At 33.8% G+C, this 17,560-nt stretch overlaps 1 protein-coding gene across 2 annotated transcripts in view; it reads left to right on the forward strand.

Moving 5' to 3' along the window:
* LOC143252000 (transmembrane protein 62-like) overlaps positions 1 to 17,560 on the forward strand; it is a 57,164-nt gene that overhangs the window by 24,464 nt on the left and 15,140 nt on the right. Inside the window, exons 5-8 of one of the 2 annotated variants that reach the window (XM_076503489.1) lie at positions 3,271 to 3,418; positions 6,025 to 6,149; positions 10,274 to 10,396; positions 13,297 to 13,452. In XM_076503489.1, coding sequence (XP_076359604.1) covers positions 3,271 to 3,418; positions 6,025 to 6,149; positions 10,274 to 10,396; positions 13,297 to 13,452 — 552 coding nt within the window. The remainder of the gene's footprint in view (positions 1 to 3,270; positions 3,419 to 6,024; positions 6,150 to 10,273; positions 10,397 to 13,296; positions 13,453 to 17,560) is intronic. The other variant, XM_076503490.1, reaches the window with a different exon arrangement.

Here is a 17,560-nt window from a genome sequence, read left to right on the forward strand (position 1 = left end):
TTTATTATTTTTTAGTTCTTCCAGAACTTGGGACTTCTTAACTAAATCTTTTTCACATGTGTCACTTTTTATTAGGTATTCTCTTCTTTCCTTAGCACATTAAAAGTTTCATACCAGGCTTGTGAACAAATACGAGGGCTGTTCAAAAAATACGTGGACTAACGTCATAAAACAAAATGTACTTTATTTAGAAGTTACAGGTCTGGGACACCTTCAAAGTACTCTCCTCCCCAACGCACACACTTATCCCAATGGTGTTTCCACTTGTTGAAACAGTCCTGGTACGCTTCTTTTGTAATGTCCTCCAGCTCCTTCGTTGCATTTGCCTTAATCTCGGGGAATCGTCTCAAATCTTCTTCCTTTCAAGGGTCTTTTGAGTTTGGGGAACAAGAAAAAGTCGCAAGGAGCAAGGTCAGGTGAGTAGGGGGGGGGAAGAACAGTGATCGAGTGTTTGGCTAAAAACTCACGAGTTCTGAGGCACAAATTTCGCAGCAATGCGATGCATCTTCAATTTTTCGGTCAAAATCTTGTAACAAGATTCAACTGATATCCCACACTCTTCAGCAAGCTCCCTGACAGTCAGACATCGATTTTCCCGCACCAGAGTGTTGATTTTGTCGACGTGTTGGTCGTCAGTTGACGTGGAAGGACGTCCAGGACGCTCATCATCTTCAATGGACTGTCGACCATCGTTAAAATGTTCATGCCACTTGAAACATGTCGTACGCTTCATAGCAACATCGCCGTAAGCCGTGTTAAGCATAGCAAAAGTTTCAGTCGCAGATTTTCCAAGTTTAACACAAAATTTCACAGCAAGTCGTTGCTCCTTCAGGTCATTCATTCTGAAATCCTCCAACGAAAAAATCGCACTTCACTTAAAACCGCGTAGCTAATACACAAATGAAGATATCTGCAATCGGGAAATGGCGTCGTAATCAGCTGATCTGTGTGAACCTAGCGACACCAAGCAAATTCCCCCTGGAACCAACTGGAGCCGCGCAATTTAAACAGTCCGCATATTTTTTGAACAGACTTCGTAATGTCACAGATTTAACTTTTGTTATCTTCTGCATACCACAAGATGGCATACCAATCAGTAATAGAATTCTTCAATTATCATCCTTACTTTTAGATGCAACTGCTAGACCAGCAATACTGTTGCCAGAGCCATTCTATTAGGAAAGAAAATGTAAATAAATTGGCCTGATGTCAACAAATATTTAATTTTTACCGAAAGGGAATCAGATTGCAATTATTCAAAACCATCAGACATAATAAGATTCTACAAATTGAATTGGTGAGATGATAAATTGGGCAAATGTCATGTATTTACACATACCAATATTTTCAACTATCTGATATCATCAAAGGCAGTTAGTTGTCAGGTGGTGAAAACTTTAAAGGCTACTAGTTCAATTTTGCACAGTTATATGAAAATAATGGCATTTTATTGAAAGCTGACATCCATGTCTCACAAAATATATAAAAAACAAATAAAATATCTGCTCATTGTAAACAAGATAGAACTATTTTAAAAGGATGGTGCTCATGCATAGCAGGACAAGGACAATCATGCAGTCACTTAGAGGCAGTTTTATAGAAACTTGAACATGCAGTTAGATATAATTTTGTAGGTATACCATCCCTACTGATCTATAATTCCTGTAATCATGGTTTTTCTAAGTGCAGACAACCATTACACTTTCTATCGTGTCTTTTCCCTAGGCTTTCCAAAGCATATTCTCCCCTTCTCTTGTAGTGGAGCACAGGAGTTCTTACCACTTCTGTTTCCCAGTTGCTGGAGTGGTGGATTGTGGAGGTTTCATCCTGAGTGAATTTTGAAAAACAAAATATCTCAAGTTTATGTGTACCCACATGGCCAAAAAGTGGCCATAGTTATTATAATCATTATAGTAGTGAACAATGAATTATAGTATTTAGTATCCACTTTTTGCCAGAGTGAACCACACTTGTTCTAATCCTATATATCTTCGGTGCTTCCTCTGAATGTTTTTTTGTCCAAGGGAACTACACTTCATGAACTTGCAAGCTGTGCAAGGTGCTTACAGTAGATGTTTGCCAAGACTTTTTGCACTTGGCCTGTTCATATATAATTCACAGTGCTTCTGCTTTAGCCACATATATTTATTTAGATTTTCTCTGGCACTATTCAATCATGCACATACATTGACAATGTGCTGTTATGAAACCTATTACAATTATACTCATATTTAGTGGGTTTTTTTCCCACTTCTTTGTATCCAAAGCACTTCTCTTGAATGTGTTTTTTTGCCTGAGAGGACTGCACTTTAACACATTTTATACAAAGTGTGTCCACTGGATGTTTCACCTGGATATACTGCATTTGATGTACTGTGATATAACCCAAGCACTACACTTGGCACATACTTATATGGAACAATTGTCAATTCTCCACTAGACTCTTTCTTTGTCAACATCATGGTCAACATCAGGGTTTTCCAGCACTTCTGATTCTGTGCTGTACTTTTTTTCCCTGAATACGTTGGTGTTTGCAAATTTAGTTCTATAAATTGAAGTATAAACTTCAACCTGATCCTTGAAAAGACCACCTTGTTGGAAAGGTGTCATCCTATGACAGTGCCACTTTGAAAGTCACAAAGCTTTTCACTACGACCCATTCTACTGCCAGTGTTTGTCAATGGAAATTGCATGGGTATATGCTTGATTTTATGGCGTCTGTTAGCCATGGGTATGGCTGAAATAAAACCCACTAATTAGAAGGGGTGTCCACATACTTTTGACCATGTAATGTATATACAGATTCTGAAATAAAACAGTGAATGTTAAAAAAATGCAGATTTATTGTGAAACTTTTGTGAATGTACATTATTGTGCTGAAGGTATGTGGTAGAGAGATGACTGTGTGATCTGTAAAACACGTTATTGCTAGAAAACCTGTGATTTTCCTTGAATGCATTATATACATAACCATGACAAATTCATTAGGAATAAAATGAAAGAATGTTAGTAAAGGCTATAGATTTTTTATGGTGTAAGGCACACACATAAAAATGTGATGCATTAAGCTCTTTTGCACAAAGTAGCAATAGAGGATTAAATAGGAATCAAAATTGATTTGAAGGGTTAAAATGCTACAAGTTAAAATATATGGAAGTTTGATCTCCCTAAAAATCTCTTTTAATTAGAAATCTTAAATATTAGCATAACAAAAAATTTGTTGTTGTGTATAAATGTAGATTTTTTATGTATCCATTATTTATTTACAAGAAACTTCTCAGCACAAGGTCAGTTCCATCCTCGTTCATACAACTTCACATTGAAACATGACACGGAATGCTACACTTTTATTGGACTAGATGCTTGCCTGGAACCTGGACCTAAGAGACCTTTTAACTTTGTAGGAAGATTAACAGAGGTACTTTTTGGACATTTACTTGTATCTTGTAAAATGTAAACACAATATAATCAGGAACATATGAAAATCTTAGTAGATTTTAGGATTTGTAAGCTTGAAAAGACCACCAAATTTTGTACGTTTGCAAAAGAAACTACAAAAGAAATTACGTTTTTGCAAAGTATGTAGTTATTAAGTGATGTGATTAAATTAAGATAGCCATCGAGTAGCTTTGTGCAAAATTAAAAAAAAAAATTAAGATTTATCAGAGTTAATCTTTAATGAAAACATCACAGATGTTCAGTCTTTGACATTAGTACCTTTATATTTTTTAATGATGTTTTTAATATTTCACCTTTCTTACCTGTATTTCTTTAGTTACCAGAAGAAGAAGATCCTTGTAGATGTAAAATTTTTCTTTATTTTCTAGTTTATAGGTATATTCTTGTTTTTTACCAATTTACTTGTGTTATTGATATTAAATATTCAAAAGCTTCCTAGAAAAATCATTACATTAACCTTATGCATCAGTAAGTGTTCTTTTAGGTATGACAAAATGAAGTCATTAGGTTGGAGCAACTGTTTTCTCAACAATAGAATCTAACCTGACTGACAACTTTAAGCTAAGACATTCAATTTGGTGTAGAAAGAATATGAAAGTGTAACCCAGCTATTGTTAATGCAAGATATAAGAATCCACACTATCCTGTGGATTTGTCTCTTGATCCTCAAACATTTCAAGTAGCTATGGCTCCAGTGGAATACTTCTCAGCAGGATGTGCTTGCCTCTTTCTTCAATTCTAAATTACCTTTTTCAGATTGCTCCTTCCTGGCCAGCACAGATTTTGTTCATTCAAGCTGCTTCAGTTTGATCTGTTCATTTTGTTTTGGTTTGATTTTTTTATATAATCTACAATTTGACAACTTGTGGCATGTTTTTTCTTTTGTGTCATTTTCATTTCCTTCGATCTCCCACTTTTAGTTATGGTCATTTCTGGATGGCCTCCTATGTCCCATGTATGCTCTTAGTTGCTTAAGTGCTTTCCAGGCTTCTTTCTGTTGGTTCTGTTTCATTCTCTGGCATCACTCTTCTGGCTGTGACTTTCTCCTTCCTTCCTATGGGACTACATCTCATATGTTTATTTCCCATTATCTGCTTCAGGTAACTGTTTTTTCCTTGTTGGGGTACCATCTTCTACTTATTGCTATCCTTCACCTTAAGATCCTTATTTCTGTAATCAATTCCTGGTGTCTTCATTATGATCATTTACCTTTCTTTTGATCTGCATCTCACCTCCATTGTGTGTTGGAGGAACTTCTTCCATTGAGTACTGGCATTACACCTCATATGTTTTTCCCCTCATCTGCTTTGAGTAATGGTTTCTTCCTTGTCAGGGTAATGTCTTCCACCTGTTATCCTTCACTCTTTGATAAGACTGTGACTAAGTTACTTTTTTGTATGCAAACCTCTTATTTTTCAGGGGCATGTCCCATCTTTTTCTTAAAGTCCTGGGTGTGTTACGAGTGTCAGTCGCTACTACTTTTCATCTAAGAGTGTTGTATTATGAGGTGAAGTATTTTTTATTTACAAATAATTGTGTATGAGCCAAAGCATAACATGAGGTCTTGATAGAATATACTATCAAATGAATCTAAATAAACTGACTCCAAATGATTTAGGATCCAAGGATCTCATGTTTCAAGATATGATGCTCCCAAACGTGTATACACTTTTAGTTGTGTTTATAAGCATATCAGTCATTCCTATTATTTTGTTAAGTGTGTTGTATTCTAAGGTGCAGAAAGAAACTTTGACTAAATTTAAAACACAATGAAACTATATAATTAACTCTCTTATAAACAGTCAATCGGTTAAGTATATTTTGTGGCACTTTTTCTGGAAAGTTCTTAGAAGAGGAGTATGTCAAATGGAAAACTAAACCAAACTGTTCCAGACTGAGAAAACAAAGCATTTTGTGTATGAAACAATGTTATTCTTTTCAGAGTGTAATTGCTAGGTATGTAACTGTTGATCACTCTAGTTGTAAAAATAAGAGGTTGATTGCTTGAGGTATCTCTTGACCTATCAATGAAAAAGGTCACTGTCTATTTATACATAACATGCTCCACTTTACAGAAATTCTTTCCCAAGAGAAAGTGCATGTTGTACCACATGAATGGCCCAGTTCAGTAGTGAATAGGATGAAAGAAACTTAGTTACATTCTTGACAAACATTGTAAATTAAAACTATGTATGAAGTATATATGAAAATTTTGATTATTTTTTTTTATAAGGAGTCACAAAACATGTAGCATGCTTGCATATCACAAGAATAGCTGTATTCAGGTATTGGATGCTACCAAATTATTGTCTTCCCTCTGTTTATTTAGGTCGTTGTGAAAACAAGGTACCATTTGGGTGACCAAATGAGTTAAAAATTTTAAATTAATTTTTAAGATACAATTTTTAGCATACAGTTTGAATGAAATGATGTTATTCAGGCAAAGTAAAAATGTTACAATTTATAGGTAGTTTATCCAGAAATGTTGAACATAAATTTTTTGTAAACTTTAATAGAAAATGAATTATGTAAAGATGTAAAGTCATCCTGTGCCGTTATTGTTAGGTAGAATACAAAGCCCTTGAGGAAATGAAGAAAAAGAGTCAAGGTAGTAATTTCACCATCTGGTTTGGCCATTATCCTACTAGCACCATGGTTTCACCACCACCTGGAGTACGAGAACTGATGAAGTGAGTTATAGTTAGATTAAAATTTGAATTATCAAGTTTGCCATTTACAAAGAGCTTAATGAAAGTTTGTATATCATGACACTACAGAGTTGTTTTCAAAATTTAAAATTTTTATATATTCTAAGTTTTAATTTCTTAGTTTCAAAAGGAAATATTAAAAAAAATTGTGTTACACGATACATCTTTGCATTGATGTTTTCCATTATAGAAGTTATATCTTCCTTAATTTAATGTTAAGAGTACCTAAATAATTACGAACATAAGCTATACATTATGATGGGCAAGAATATCAAATTCTGATACAGTACTTAACTTTTTTAAATACAAGATTAGCTATTCCCATTCAGTGCTGTTTTTTATATGCAAAGGTTTTCTTCACACATACCACAAACCTTTTGCTCTCCATTATTAAAATTGCAAGATTTCAACTTAGTTCATATAAATTATCATGCATCATATCCTCATCAGTAGGAGCATGACGTGCTTATGTGACACATGACTCCCTCTACACTCCTCTACTGAACTCTCTCTTCTCGTTTTGTAGTGTTTGAGCCAGTTGTACTGTTTTATGTGTTTAATACTTTATGCTCAATTTTGTTTTCCTCACAGAATGGTTATTTTTGACTTAATGTACTTTCATTCAACCAAATTCCAATATTAGTATTTATTAGTTAATTCTATTCTTTTTATTTCTGCACTTGATTTTGGGGAAACTTCCAGAGTTAATGTCATCACTTTGGGATTACATCAGCAACATGTTTTATCTTAAGTCACAGATGCAGGCAACTCAATTGTGGATTTATCTGCTTTTATATGTCAAAATATCTAATTTTACATGAGACAGTCTTTGTCCCCAAACATCACTCAGGCTGCTTCTGAGCCAGCTGAGTCTGTGCAGACTGATGAGGACTTTGATAATCTTTTTCCACTTCCAGAATTTGCTGTTCCTTTTCATTTCAAATCTGAGGTGTCTCCTAGACCTAATTTGGCTTTATGGATTTTGTGTCTCGGGTTTGTGATGTTTTATGGTTTTCTATTCTCACCTGATATTTAGGTCCATGTTGATCAAATTTGCCTCATAATTAGGTGAGGGGATTAGCACACTGTACCCTCTGAGGACTTTTGATCAGTTTGCTTTTTCTTGCAATTGGGCAGACTAACAATGTTTTTAGATTAATATTTGATAGATTCCTTGTTACCTATTTTGGGAGTGATCCTGAATTAAATGTCAGTCTTACCAATGTTCAACATTCTTGCCTGCATTTTATCATTACCAACCTCTTGCAGTACCTTTATTCCATACATCTCCTATCTGAGGCTCTCCACAGAAATCCTGAAGCATTTTCTGCAGATAATCTTGTCCCTCTCTCCTCTATTTTAGCCCACATATTGTATTTTGCTGTGGTGTTATGTTCATAGTTTTGTTATTGTTGGGACCTTATGGGTTGCAATGCTATATTGGTTCAGGTCCATTTACCTTTGACATATCTTAGGAATTTACATAAGGCCCCATTTCTGAGATGTTAAAACTTTGATACAGTCCTGGAAACTATTGAGCCATGATTGACATCAGTCCACCAACAATCTACCCTCATGTATATTCTAGCTTGTTTGTCTCAGCCAGAGCCTCATATACCTCCAATTCCCATTTCTTTTCTTTCACCTTCCAAGCCCTTACCTATTTATTCTACTTATACTTTTTCTTGTTGCTCTCCGTGAAGACCTGTCCCCCATTAGTACAGCTGTAAGTCTATGGATTTACAATACTAAAATCAGGAGTTTGATTCCTTTTAGTGGACTCAGAAGATAGCCCAATGTTACTTTGCTATAAGAAAAAACAAAAACATGCATACTCTTTGAAGACCCAACTCCACCAACAGTGACTGCCCATTGGGTTTGAGTCCAATTGGGGCTTGGCTGTTCAAGTTTCTTCATTGCTGGCATCTCTTTGTTGATGGTTAATGGATGCTTCAAGTTCTTTCAGAAGGATTTGTTGTCCAGTTTTTTCCCTACTTTTGGTTTCTCCTTTTCTTGCAAGACAATCTGCATTGGTGGTTGGACAAAGCCTGTATGTCAGCAGGCATGCAACTTCCTTCTCTGCATTCAAATCTACATCTTTTCATAGATGCTTCCCTTCAGAAATGAGACTAAGAAGCTTTGGGTCATTGGTCTGCAGACAAAAACATTTTGCATATTAATGTTCTTGAACTTCGAGCTATACATCAGATATTGCATCATTTCCTTCTTTGCCCATGATGCTGTTTGATGATGGTTCATTTGGATGATTCTATGGTAATGACACATATCAACCAAGAAGGTGGCACATGGTCCAGAGATCTATGTTTTTGAATGTTGGATCTATTATACTAGACCAAAATGCACCACATTTACCTTATTGCATGTCATGTGCCAGGTGCTTTCAATCTGTTCACCAATCATTCTTCATGCCCCAACCAGACATCCCATGGAGTTGGCATTATATCCCCTCTTGTTCATGTATTTTTGCCATCAGTGGGGTTCTCTCCATGTGGGTGTCTTTGCTATGAGCTTCAACACCAAATTAAATCTCTTTTGGTCACTTGTACCTCATCCACAGGCTCTGGCAGTAAAGTCCTTCAGCCAGGATTGATCACACAAGTATCTTTATGGGCACCCATCCATCTGATTACTTCATTGAGTGATTTCTCTTGTCCACTCCACTTCTTGTCGAGTCCTTGATTTCTTCCTATTGGCCATCTCAGCCTTGGTTTTCAAGGTTAAAACAACTGCTCCAATCCCCCCATTCCTCTTCCACTTTCTACCTACCTTCTTCTTCAATCTCAATCATGTATCTAACATCCCAACTGTTATGTTCTACATCTTCATGCCTGGTTCTTGTCTGATCCTTGGTGAGATAATCCGAGTTCACATGGCAAGTTGCTTTCTTCTTAGCTTATTCCATCCATGCATCTTCTATGTAGGTGTACCAATGCATGTGCAAGATATTATACAGTTGGTCTACTACCAAAGGGTTTTCTGCCCACAAGCCTACCATGGCTTGTGGGGTGGAATTTCTCCCCTGACCCTTACAATCATGGATCTTTAGTTTCCTCAATTGTTGAATATATATTAGGCAGCTTTATCTCAAACCTTTTGTTTTCCCAATATCATAAGGTTTTTACTTTTCCTGTTCTTATCATGCTCGTGAGTTTCTTCCAGATAGATCATCCTTTCATACTGGGACATCAGTATGGTCCTACATTCCCTTACTTTATATCTGTTTGAATCACTTTCCTCGTGTTCCATGTTTTATCTTTTCCTCAAAACGTTTCCTTCTTCCTTTAACCTATGGATATTAAAGGTTGGATTTGTCTGCCATGTGGTATTTCACATACCCTTTATCACTCTACATATCTTCTTGCTTATTCAGAAAATTTCTTTCAAAGGCTTCTGCAGCTTGGGAGAGTGCTTCCTTCTGTTTTCCACATTTACCCTCAACTGGATCCAAATAGTCTTTTGTGTCCAGTCAGGTCTCTTCAGTGTTAAATAATCCATACTGCTACCTGCCATGATACATTTTTCTGACTCTTTATCCTCTTGCAATCCTCCTCTTTTCATTATTTATCACCTTCTGACCTTACCAATGGGTTTATCTTTTGGTTCAGTTAGCCTATTCTTTCCGAATTTCTTTCTTCTAGGCTTTGTTCCAGGTATCCTCCCATTAGATCTGACACATCACTTTTACCCTTGCTTTTTGTCTTTTTTTGTGCACTCACCATGGAGGTAGAGTGTTCCACAAGACTGCTTAATGGTATTTAACCTTGTTATATTTTCTTTCATAAACATGCTTGTACTGGGTCATACCATCCATTGACTGCATGGATAAAGCAGAAAGGGGATTGTTACCCATCCCTGCCATTCCTAGTATGAATAATTTGGTAAGGTCTACTTTTCCAAATAAGGGAAAGATGGCCTTCTAAAAAAACTTATTAAAGAAAAAAGGAAACTTAAATATCATATAGTAAAACACTTGAGTTCTAAGCTGTGGAAGAATAGAAGAATCATTTTTCAAATAATGTTTTTACTCAAATGTATATTTTGTATTACTTAAAGTATTTTAATAAAATATTTTATTTTTTATTTAGGGGAAGTGGGCCCTACTTGTGTGGTCACTTACACACATTAATAGGGTTAGTTCCATCCATGTACACACTGCATTCAACAGGGAGTCTTGAGTTAGAACTAAGTGACTGGAAGCTCAACCGGAGGTAATGTTGTTTTAAGAATGTACTTAGCGTTCAGTTAGGGTGTTATGGTATTAAATTTACTTTGTGTAATTGTCAGAGTTTAAACAATTGTACCTTAACTCTTGTTTTTAGTTTATATATGTATGTCAGGTTTTGTAATTTAGACAGTCTAAATATATTACCTTTTAAAAATAGCTTTTGGAATAGTTAAGTTAAACATAAGTTTCAGAAACATTTGTTAAACCTGATCAATAATTTAACAGCTTCTTAACTTCTAAGCTAACCATTTAACTCTCTCTGCATGGGCATCCTTTACTGCACAGGTCAGGAGGATTTTAATGACTTACATTAAAAATTTAATTAAACAACCTTTTGTTTATGTTATACCATTTTAATATAGCTTAAAATCATACCAAATAATCCATATATTAAATGCATACAAGTTTTAAGTTCTTAATCTTATAAGGCAATATTTTTTAAAATTTTGAATTTCTCCTAGTGTGAGAAATTACTTTTGTTCTGGGCATCCTCTCTCACCATAAAATTGTCATTGCTCAGACAAACCATACTTTTTATAGCCTTCAATCTTGTTTAGTTATATGTCACATACCAGGTGCCCTGAATCTGTTTGTGAATCATCTCTTTGTAACCAGTTGGTTATGATCCACTCCAACAACTTATCCAGTGTTTTGTAAATCATGAATAAAGGGGCACTTGATCTCTTATTTTAGGTCCACAGTTTTCACACGTACTTGTTAGCTTGTCACATACCAGGTGCCCTGAATCTGTTAGTAAAACGTTTTTTGAGCCCAACCAAATTCTCCCCACTGAGTGATCCCTTGACCCACAGGTGTTTGGCTGGCTGTGTTGTAGTGGGATACTCTGGAACTGGATGCTTTAACCACCACACTGAATTTCAAGTTTCTCAGGTTTTGGTCTACTAGTTTTAGTTGTGTTGGAAATGCACACATGATAATGTAGGTTCTTGGAATTGACAGTCTTTTCTTCCAGTTCCTGTGTCAAAGGTGAACAATAGGGGACTTTTTCTACCATGAGTATCACAGTACTACTGGTGTTGGTTGAGGTTAAATTCCTCCTTACTATCTGACACACTTCAGTCGATTTATACTTGAGGGTCCCTTCAATTAATTTTTGTGTCCCTCTCATGTTTACACCCTTATTGTAACACATCATTTTCAAATGTATTTTCATTGGATCAGAAGTGGTGTGATTTCTCTTGGATGTGAACCCAGCATAGCCAAGTGGTTACAGCACTTGAATCACAATCTGAAGGTTGCAGGTTCGAATCCCTGTTCTGACAACCATGTTCACCATTTCAGCCATGGAGACATTATAATGTGATGGTCAGTCCCACTATTCACTGGTAAAAGAGTAACCCAAGAGTTGGCAGTGTGTGGTAATGACTAGTTGCCTTTCATTTAGTCTTTCACTGCTAACTTAAGGATGAGCTGATAGGCCTCATGTAGCTTTGTACGAAATGCAAACTAAACCAAACCCTTGGGTATGTCATACATACTGTTCTTTCACATACACCTTGGGCTTCATTTTGATACTTTCTGAAGTGGCTTAATCTGGGTACTGTTACACCAGTCTTTACACCACATCATTGTGGGATTTTAGCTATCATGTGATATGTATAGTATCATATCAGCAGTTAACATTTTCTTACACTGAAAATGTATTTCCAATATATTCTTACTTCCTCTCACATTTCCCATTTTTCTTCTCCTAATTCTGAAGTTTTTTTCCTTTTCTGTTGCTCAGTATCAAAGTGAAGTTGAGTTAAGCCTTATAGAGGGAATCCGGTATGCTAGAAATTGTGTCGAGCTGTTTTTGGTGGAGGGTTTTTGCATGCTCATTTGCATGCTGTCACGTGGTTGCATCATTTTGAAATAACTTCTTCTGAAAGTGGGTGGGGAAAAAAAAGGCCTAATTTTTGTACATCTATATATACAAGCATGTTTACTTTAATTTGACCTGATCCAAACACTTGATATTTTACACAAAAGTGTACAAGAATAGTACTGCTGAAGCTAGAGCATTAGTAAGATACAGTTTTTACTGTTGCATTGTGGGTAAATTTAATCAGACATTTGAAAAAGTTCAAAACTTGTTATTTTTTAAAAATCTAATATAAGTGATGAACCAAATGAAGATATATTACATTTAGTCTTATCTTTTATGGTAACACTCATGTATTTAATATGACACTTATTAGAGCATGTAGTTGTAGCAAATGTAACTAACACTTGGTAACAGAAAGCTCTTCAGTTGGGAACTCAAAAATAAAGAAACTGGTAAAGGATGTTTATCACAGAAAAAATTAATATTAGTTCTGATCACTAACATAAATTTAAATATTAATATATATGAGTGAATTATAATTTATGTTAGAGAGCATATCAGTGATCTTTATTTATAAAGATTGGTTCCTCTAACACCCTAAGGCTTGTGTAAAATAAGCTGATTTAATGATATATTTTTTACATCCTTTAATGTTTGTTGAATTTCACTAACAATGTTTTATATATTAATTTGTTTATATGCTGTGTATCTTGTTGTATGCAATAATGTGTATGTATTAGTTGTTTTAGTACTGTAAGGTAAACTCAGAATGTACATGTTATTTACCAGCAAATAAATGTGTTTCTAGTTCTCTGAATATTGTGATGTGTCTGAAAAAAAAAAGAAACTTATGATGTAAAGTACTGCATAAAGATATTCGAAAGGAGATATTTTTAATGCTTTGTATGAGTTTGGTTGTTAAGTAAGTTTTCATTAAAATTAATACACACACACACACACACACACACACACATATATATATATATAAATTTAAAGACTAAATAAAATATCACATTGTACTTCACATATGGAATGTTTCTTTGTCTTTATATTAGATACAGAGTTGCAGCAGTAGATCACGGGATGTTTTCATTCATAGATTTGAAACACGGTCAGTGGCCTGTGGTATTGGTTACCAATCCAAAACATGCACTCTATACCATGCCATCCATAGAACCATTGAATATTATTAGAAAGTCATCCCACATAAGGTAATATTTCACCTCTATTTTTAAAGATTTAAAAAAATATATATCAGCAAATTGGTTTACTTAAAGTTTGTATGGACATTAGACTGATGCATCAGATTTTGTTTTATTTTCTCTGAAATACATATATATTTATATTCATAACATATAAAAATTAAAATTTTGACTTGTAGACTCTCGTTTTGAACAATAGTTTCAGGAAAATGTTTTCGAAATAAATAAACTTGAGAAACAGAAGAAATAAATATAACTGTGCACAGTTTCTCTCTTAAATTTCTCCATTTGTATTTAGCCTGAAATGTAAAAGTCATGCATTTAGTCATAGTTACTGAAGTAAAGTGTTTAACATAAAAATTATTAATGTTTTTTATGTAGTCTCAATATATACAGTATTCACATGGTTCAGGAAAACCATTAAGTTGATATTTGTTCAAGTTGCCTTTGGTAAAACATGTATCTTTAAAGAACAACAAAGAAAAGGTACTATTGTAATTCTGCACATTGTGCAAGAATATTAGATTACAGCAATGTCCTTCAGTGGTAAAACAGATTGTATCTTAGTTTCAAACATCTTTATGTTAAATGAGAATGACCAGCCAGGTGATTAATGCTATTCACTATGAATAAATAACATTACGAAAAACATTAGATTTCAATAGTACTACAGTACTGTGCAAAATTATTAGGACAAAGTCAGTAATTAGATGTCAAGCTACTTTCAAAGAACAATGATAAGCAAATCTCAGATAAAACATTAAATTGTGTTAATCTTCATATTGAGTACAACAGAAATCTGTGAATGTGCTTGAAATTAAACAAATAGTTAATATTTTGTGTGTCCCCCTTTTGCTTTAATAAGTGTAGACAGTCTTTAAGGCATTGTTGCAACATATTTAATCAAAGTATTCTTTGGAATTTTATTCAAAATTTGTTTGATACACTCCCATAAAGTTTCTTTGGAAATAACTACTTTTAATTTGTTAATTTCTTGATCTATCAAATCTCAGATCTCAGTTGGAACTCTGTGGTGATCAGTTCATCATTGCAATGACTCCAGCAATCTATTTCTTAGCTAAGTAATTTCTGCATAGATTGAATGTGTGTTTGGGGATCATTATCTTCTTAGTTGTGGAATCATTTAACCGTTAATATGCAAACCACTGGGTATTCCATTATTTCATTTTGCAAATATCTCCTGTTGCCTCAGCAGAAAGACATCCCCAAACAATTACACTGTCCTCCTCATGCTTCACAGTAGATGTTATGCATTGAGGTAAGTATCTTTAACCTTTCTTCCACCAGATATACAACCTACACTTTTAACCAAATATTTCAAACTTGGACTCCTCCTTCTCTAAAACTCTTTTACAATCATCAACAGTCCAGTTTTTGTACTTTTTAGGAAGTTTTGGTCTCTTGACAATATTTGGAAATTGAAGTAAAGGTTTTTTTAATTGCTGCATGACCAAATATTCCATTCTCATTGAGTCGTCTCTATACTGTAGCTCTGAATATTTTTGTGTTATTTGTTACTTGGTCATTTATATCATACTTAAGATCAGTGGCAGTCTTTCTTCTGTCCTAAATGCTCCATAAACAAAAATACTTGACATAATTATATTGAGCTAAGGTCTTCTGCCTTTTCCTCTCCTATTTTCAAATTTACCTGTCTCCATCTCATAATCTAGGGAGAGTCCAACTCATTCTGCTGACAATTCTCTACACATTTTGGGCCATGGCATGACAACAATTTTTAATATATAGTATTATACATTGTTTTTATCAAGGTTTATTTGTGGAGTGCTATTAAATTGATTTTTTCTAGCATATACTGGTACCATTCAGTTGTCAAGAGGGATCATTTAAGCATTACCGTAGTGTTTAAATTTACACTGTATAATTATACGGAAGAGTTAGAACCATAAAATGGAAAGAATAACAAAATATTCTCTTGTCCTAACACCTTAGCACTGTACTGTTCATGGGATCTCAACTTGGTTGTTTAGCAGGAACAAATCTTGGGAAGAATATTTGTTAATCATTTTGTGAGACAATAGAGAGTGGCCATCCAATGCCCTTGTGCTAGTGTGCATACTTTGTTTTGTGTTTCTTTTAATAATAGTTGTTCTCATCTTCTGCTCATGTAATGTATATTTTACTTTGCTTAGAACTCAGTCAATTTAGATGTTAAACATCATTCTAATTTATCATGCCAGTTGTCTTACTTAATACTGTGTGAGGAAATCCATTTAACCTAAATAACATCAATAATATCACTCATTTGTAATATTTTTGTAGCTGGATTAACAAAAATATTGTTGTTGTTGTAGGTTTAACAGGTATATGTATTTTAGTGGGAGTATGCTCTTGTAAAAACACCTATTACATGTTTTTTATCATACCAACTTGTCGTTAGCCATTTTAAACACTGTACTGAACAAGCATCACAATTCTATTGCATTTAGTTCACTTTTTTTTAAATAAAAAAAATTCACCTGAACCATTTTGTAACAGGCTTGGTATAATATACACAATTTAAGTATTTATGCTATAACTTGATGTAATATATGTACCTTCATAAAATTTGGAAGAATTTTAGTAAAGATTGCAGTTCTTTGATACACAAAAATCAGATTTTTTAAAGAAGTATTTTTACCAAAAATTTTGTTTGTGAAAATATTGAGTTGGTTTCATTACTAGTCCCAGTGCAAAGTTTTATTTTTTATGTTATGATTAAAAACTTCATCCCAAAAATGTCATTTGTATAATCTCTTAAACCTCCTAAGTACTCTTCAAATATTTGTTTTCAGTAATACTTTATGTTTTGCCTGTTATTTTCTCTATCCTAATTGTATGGGGTCTGTTAATTTGACTGGCCTTGTAACTACCATGAAAAATTAGGAAATAAATATAAATTATGCTGTTTTCATTCTAGAACGACTACAGAATATAACACAAATGTTTTGCCTAAATAGCTTTAATCTTGTAACATTATATATTTATATATGTTTATAATTTTTATTATTTTGACCTTCTAGTTGTGCCTGGCTAACATCATAGAAGTTGCATTGACATGGTGCACGTGCACTCATGTTATCACATCTAAGAATTTAAAACTAGCCTTTACAAAGTGACCTGTCTTGGCTGTGTTTTAGTATAACTTACAATCATATTTTTTTATAATACATTATGACTATTTACAAATAAGTTCTTAGTTATTTTTGTTAAAACATAGAACAGTAAATAAAGAAGTATAGGAATCTTATCTTTTGTAGTTATGAACTTTGTACTCATTTCCAGCGTAGAGGATGTGAAATTAAATAATTTTTGTTTTAGGTTTTATATAAACATTTGAAACAAACAAAAGTTATAAATTACTACATCAATACCATAGAATGCCACCTTGATTTATCAAACTTAGTAACTAAGCTGTATTTGAGTCTAGAAAATATACAATTTCAAGCTGACTGAAGACTCAACTTACCAGATTGAAATCTTGGATTGTAAGAATGAGTTGATGTCATAATATATTAAAATGGCTGAGAATGTCATCAGAGGGACATTCTGAGCTTTCAATTGGTTATTTACATGACATAGGCAGAAGTAAATGTACAAAAGGAAGTGTTTTCAAAAATGGAAAGAGGTTGGTGATACCACTGTTTTTTGTTTTGGAACATTAGTGATATCTCAGCATGTGGAAAAGATAGGAGGTTCTTATTTTATATTTCAGCTTGTAAACATAAAATAAGAACTTTCTATCTTTTCCACTTTTGTAACTTGAGCTGTTAATCTATACTAAACTATAGACTTTGTATTTGGACATCACAAACATAATTTTTGCCAGTGCTTTATTCAACATATGTAATACACAAAAATTAATATTTATGCATGTTCTTTTAGTATTTACTTTTAAATTAAGAAATTAACTAATGTAGTAATAGAACTTGAATTATGGTCTATAATTTTATACCAAATGCATCGATATAAACTTATAAAATAGTAGTTCAGTAAGATATTTAATTCAAGTCAGCAAATGTGATGACATGGTATTTGACCTATGACTCATTGCAATAGGGTTAACCTGTTTATATTTCAATAGTTAACTGTTATG

This window comes from Tachypleus tridentatus, chromosome 6, assembly GCF_004210375.1.
Source record: "Tachypleus tridentatus isolate NWPU-2018 chromosome 6, ASM421037v1, whole genome shotgun sequence".
NCBI lineage: Eukaryota > Metazoa > Arthropoda > Merostomata > Xiphosura > Limulidae > Tachypleus > Tachypleus tridentatus.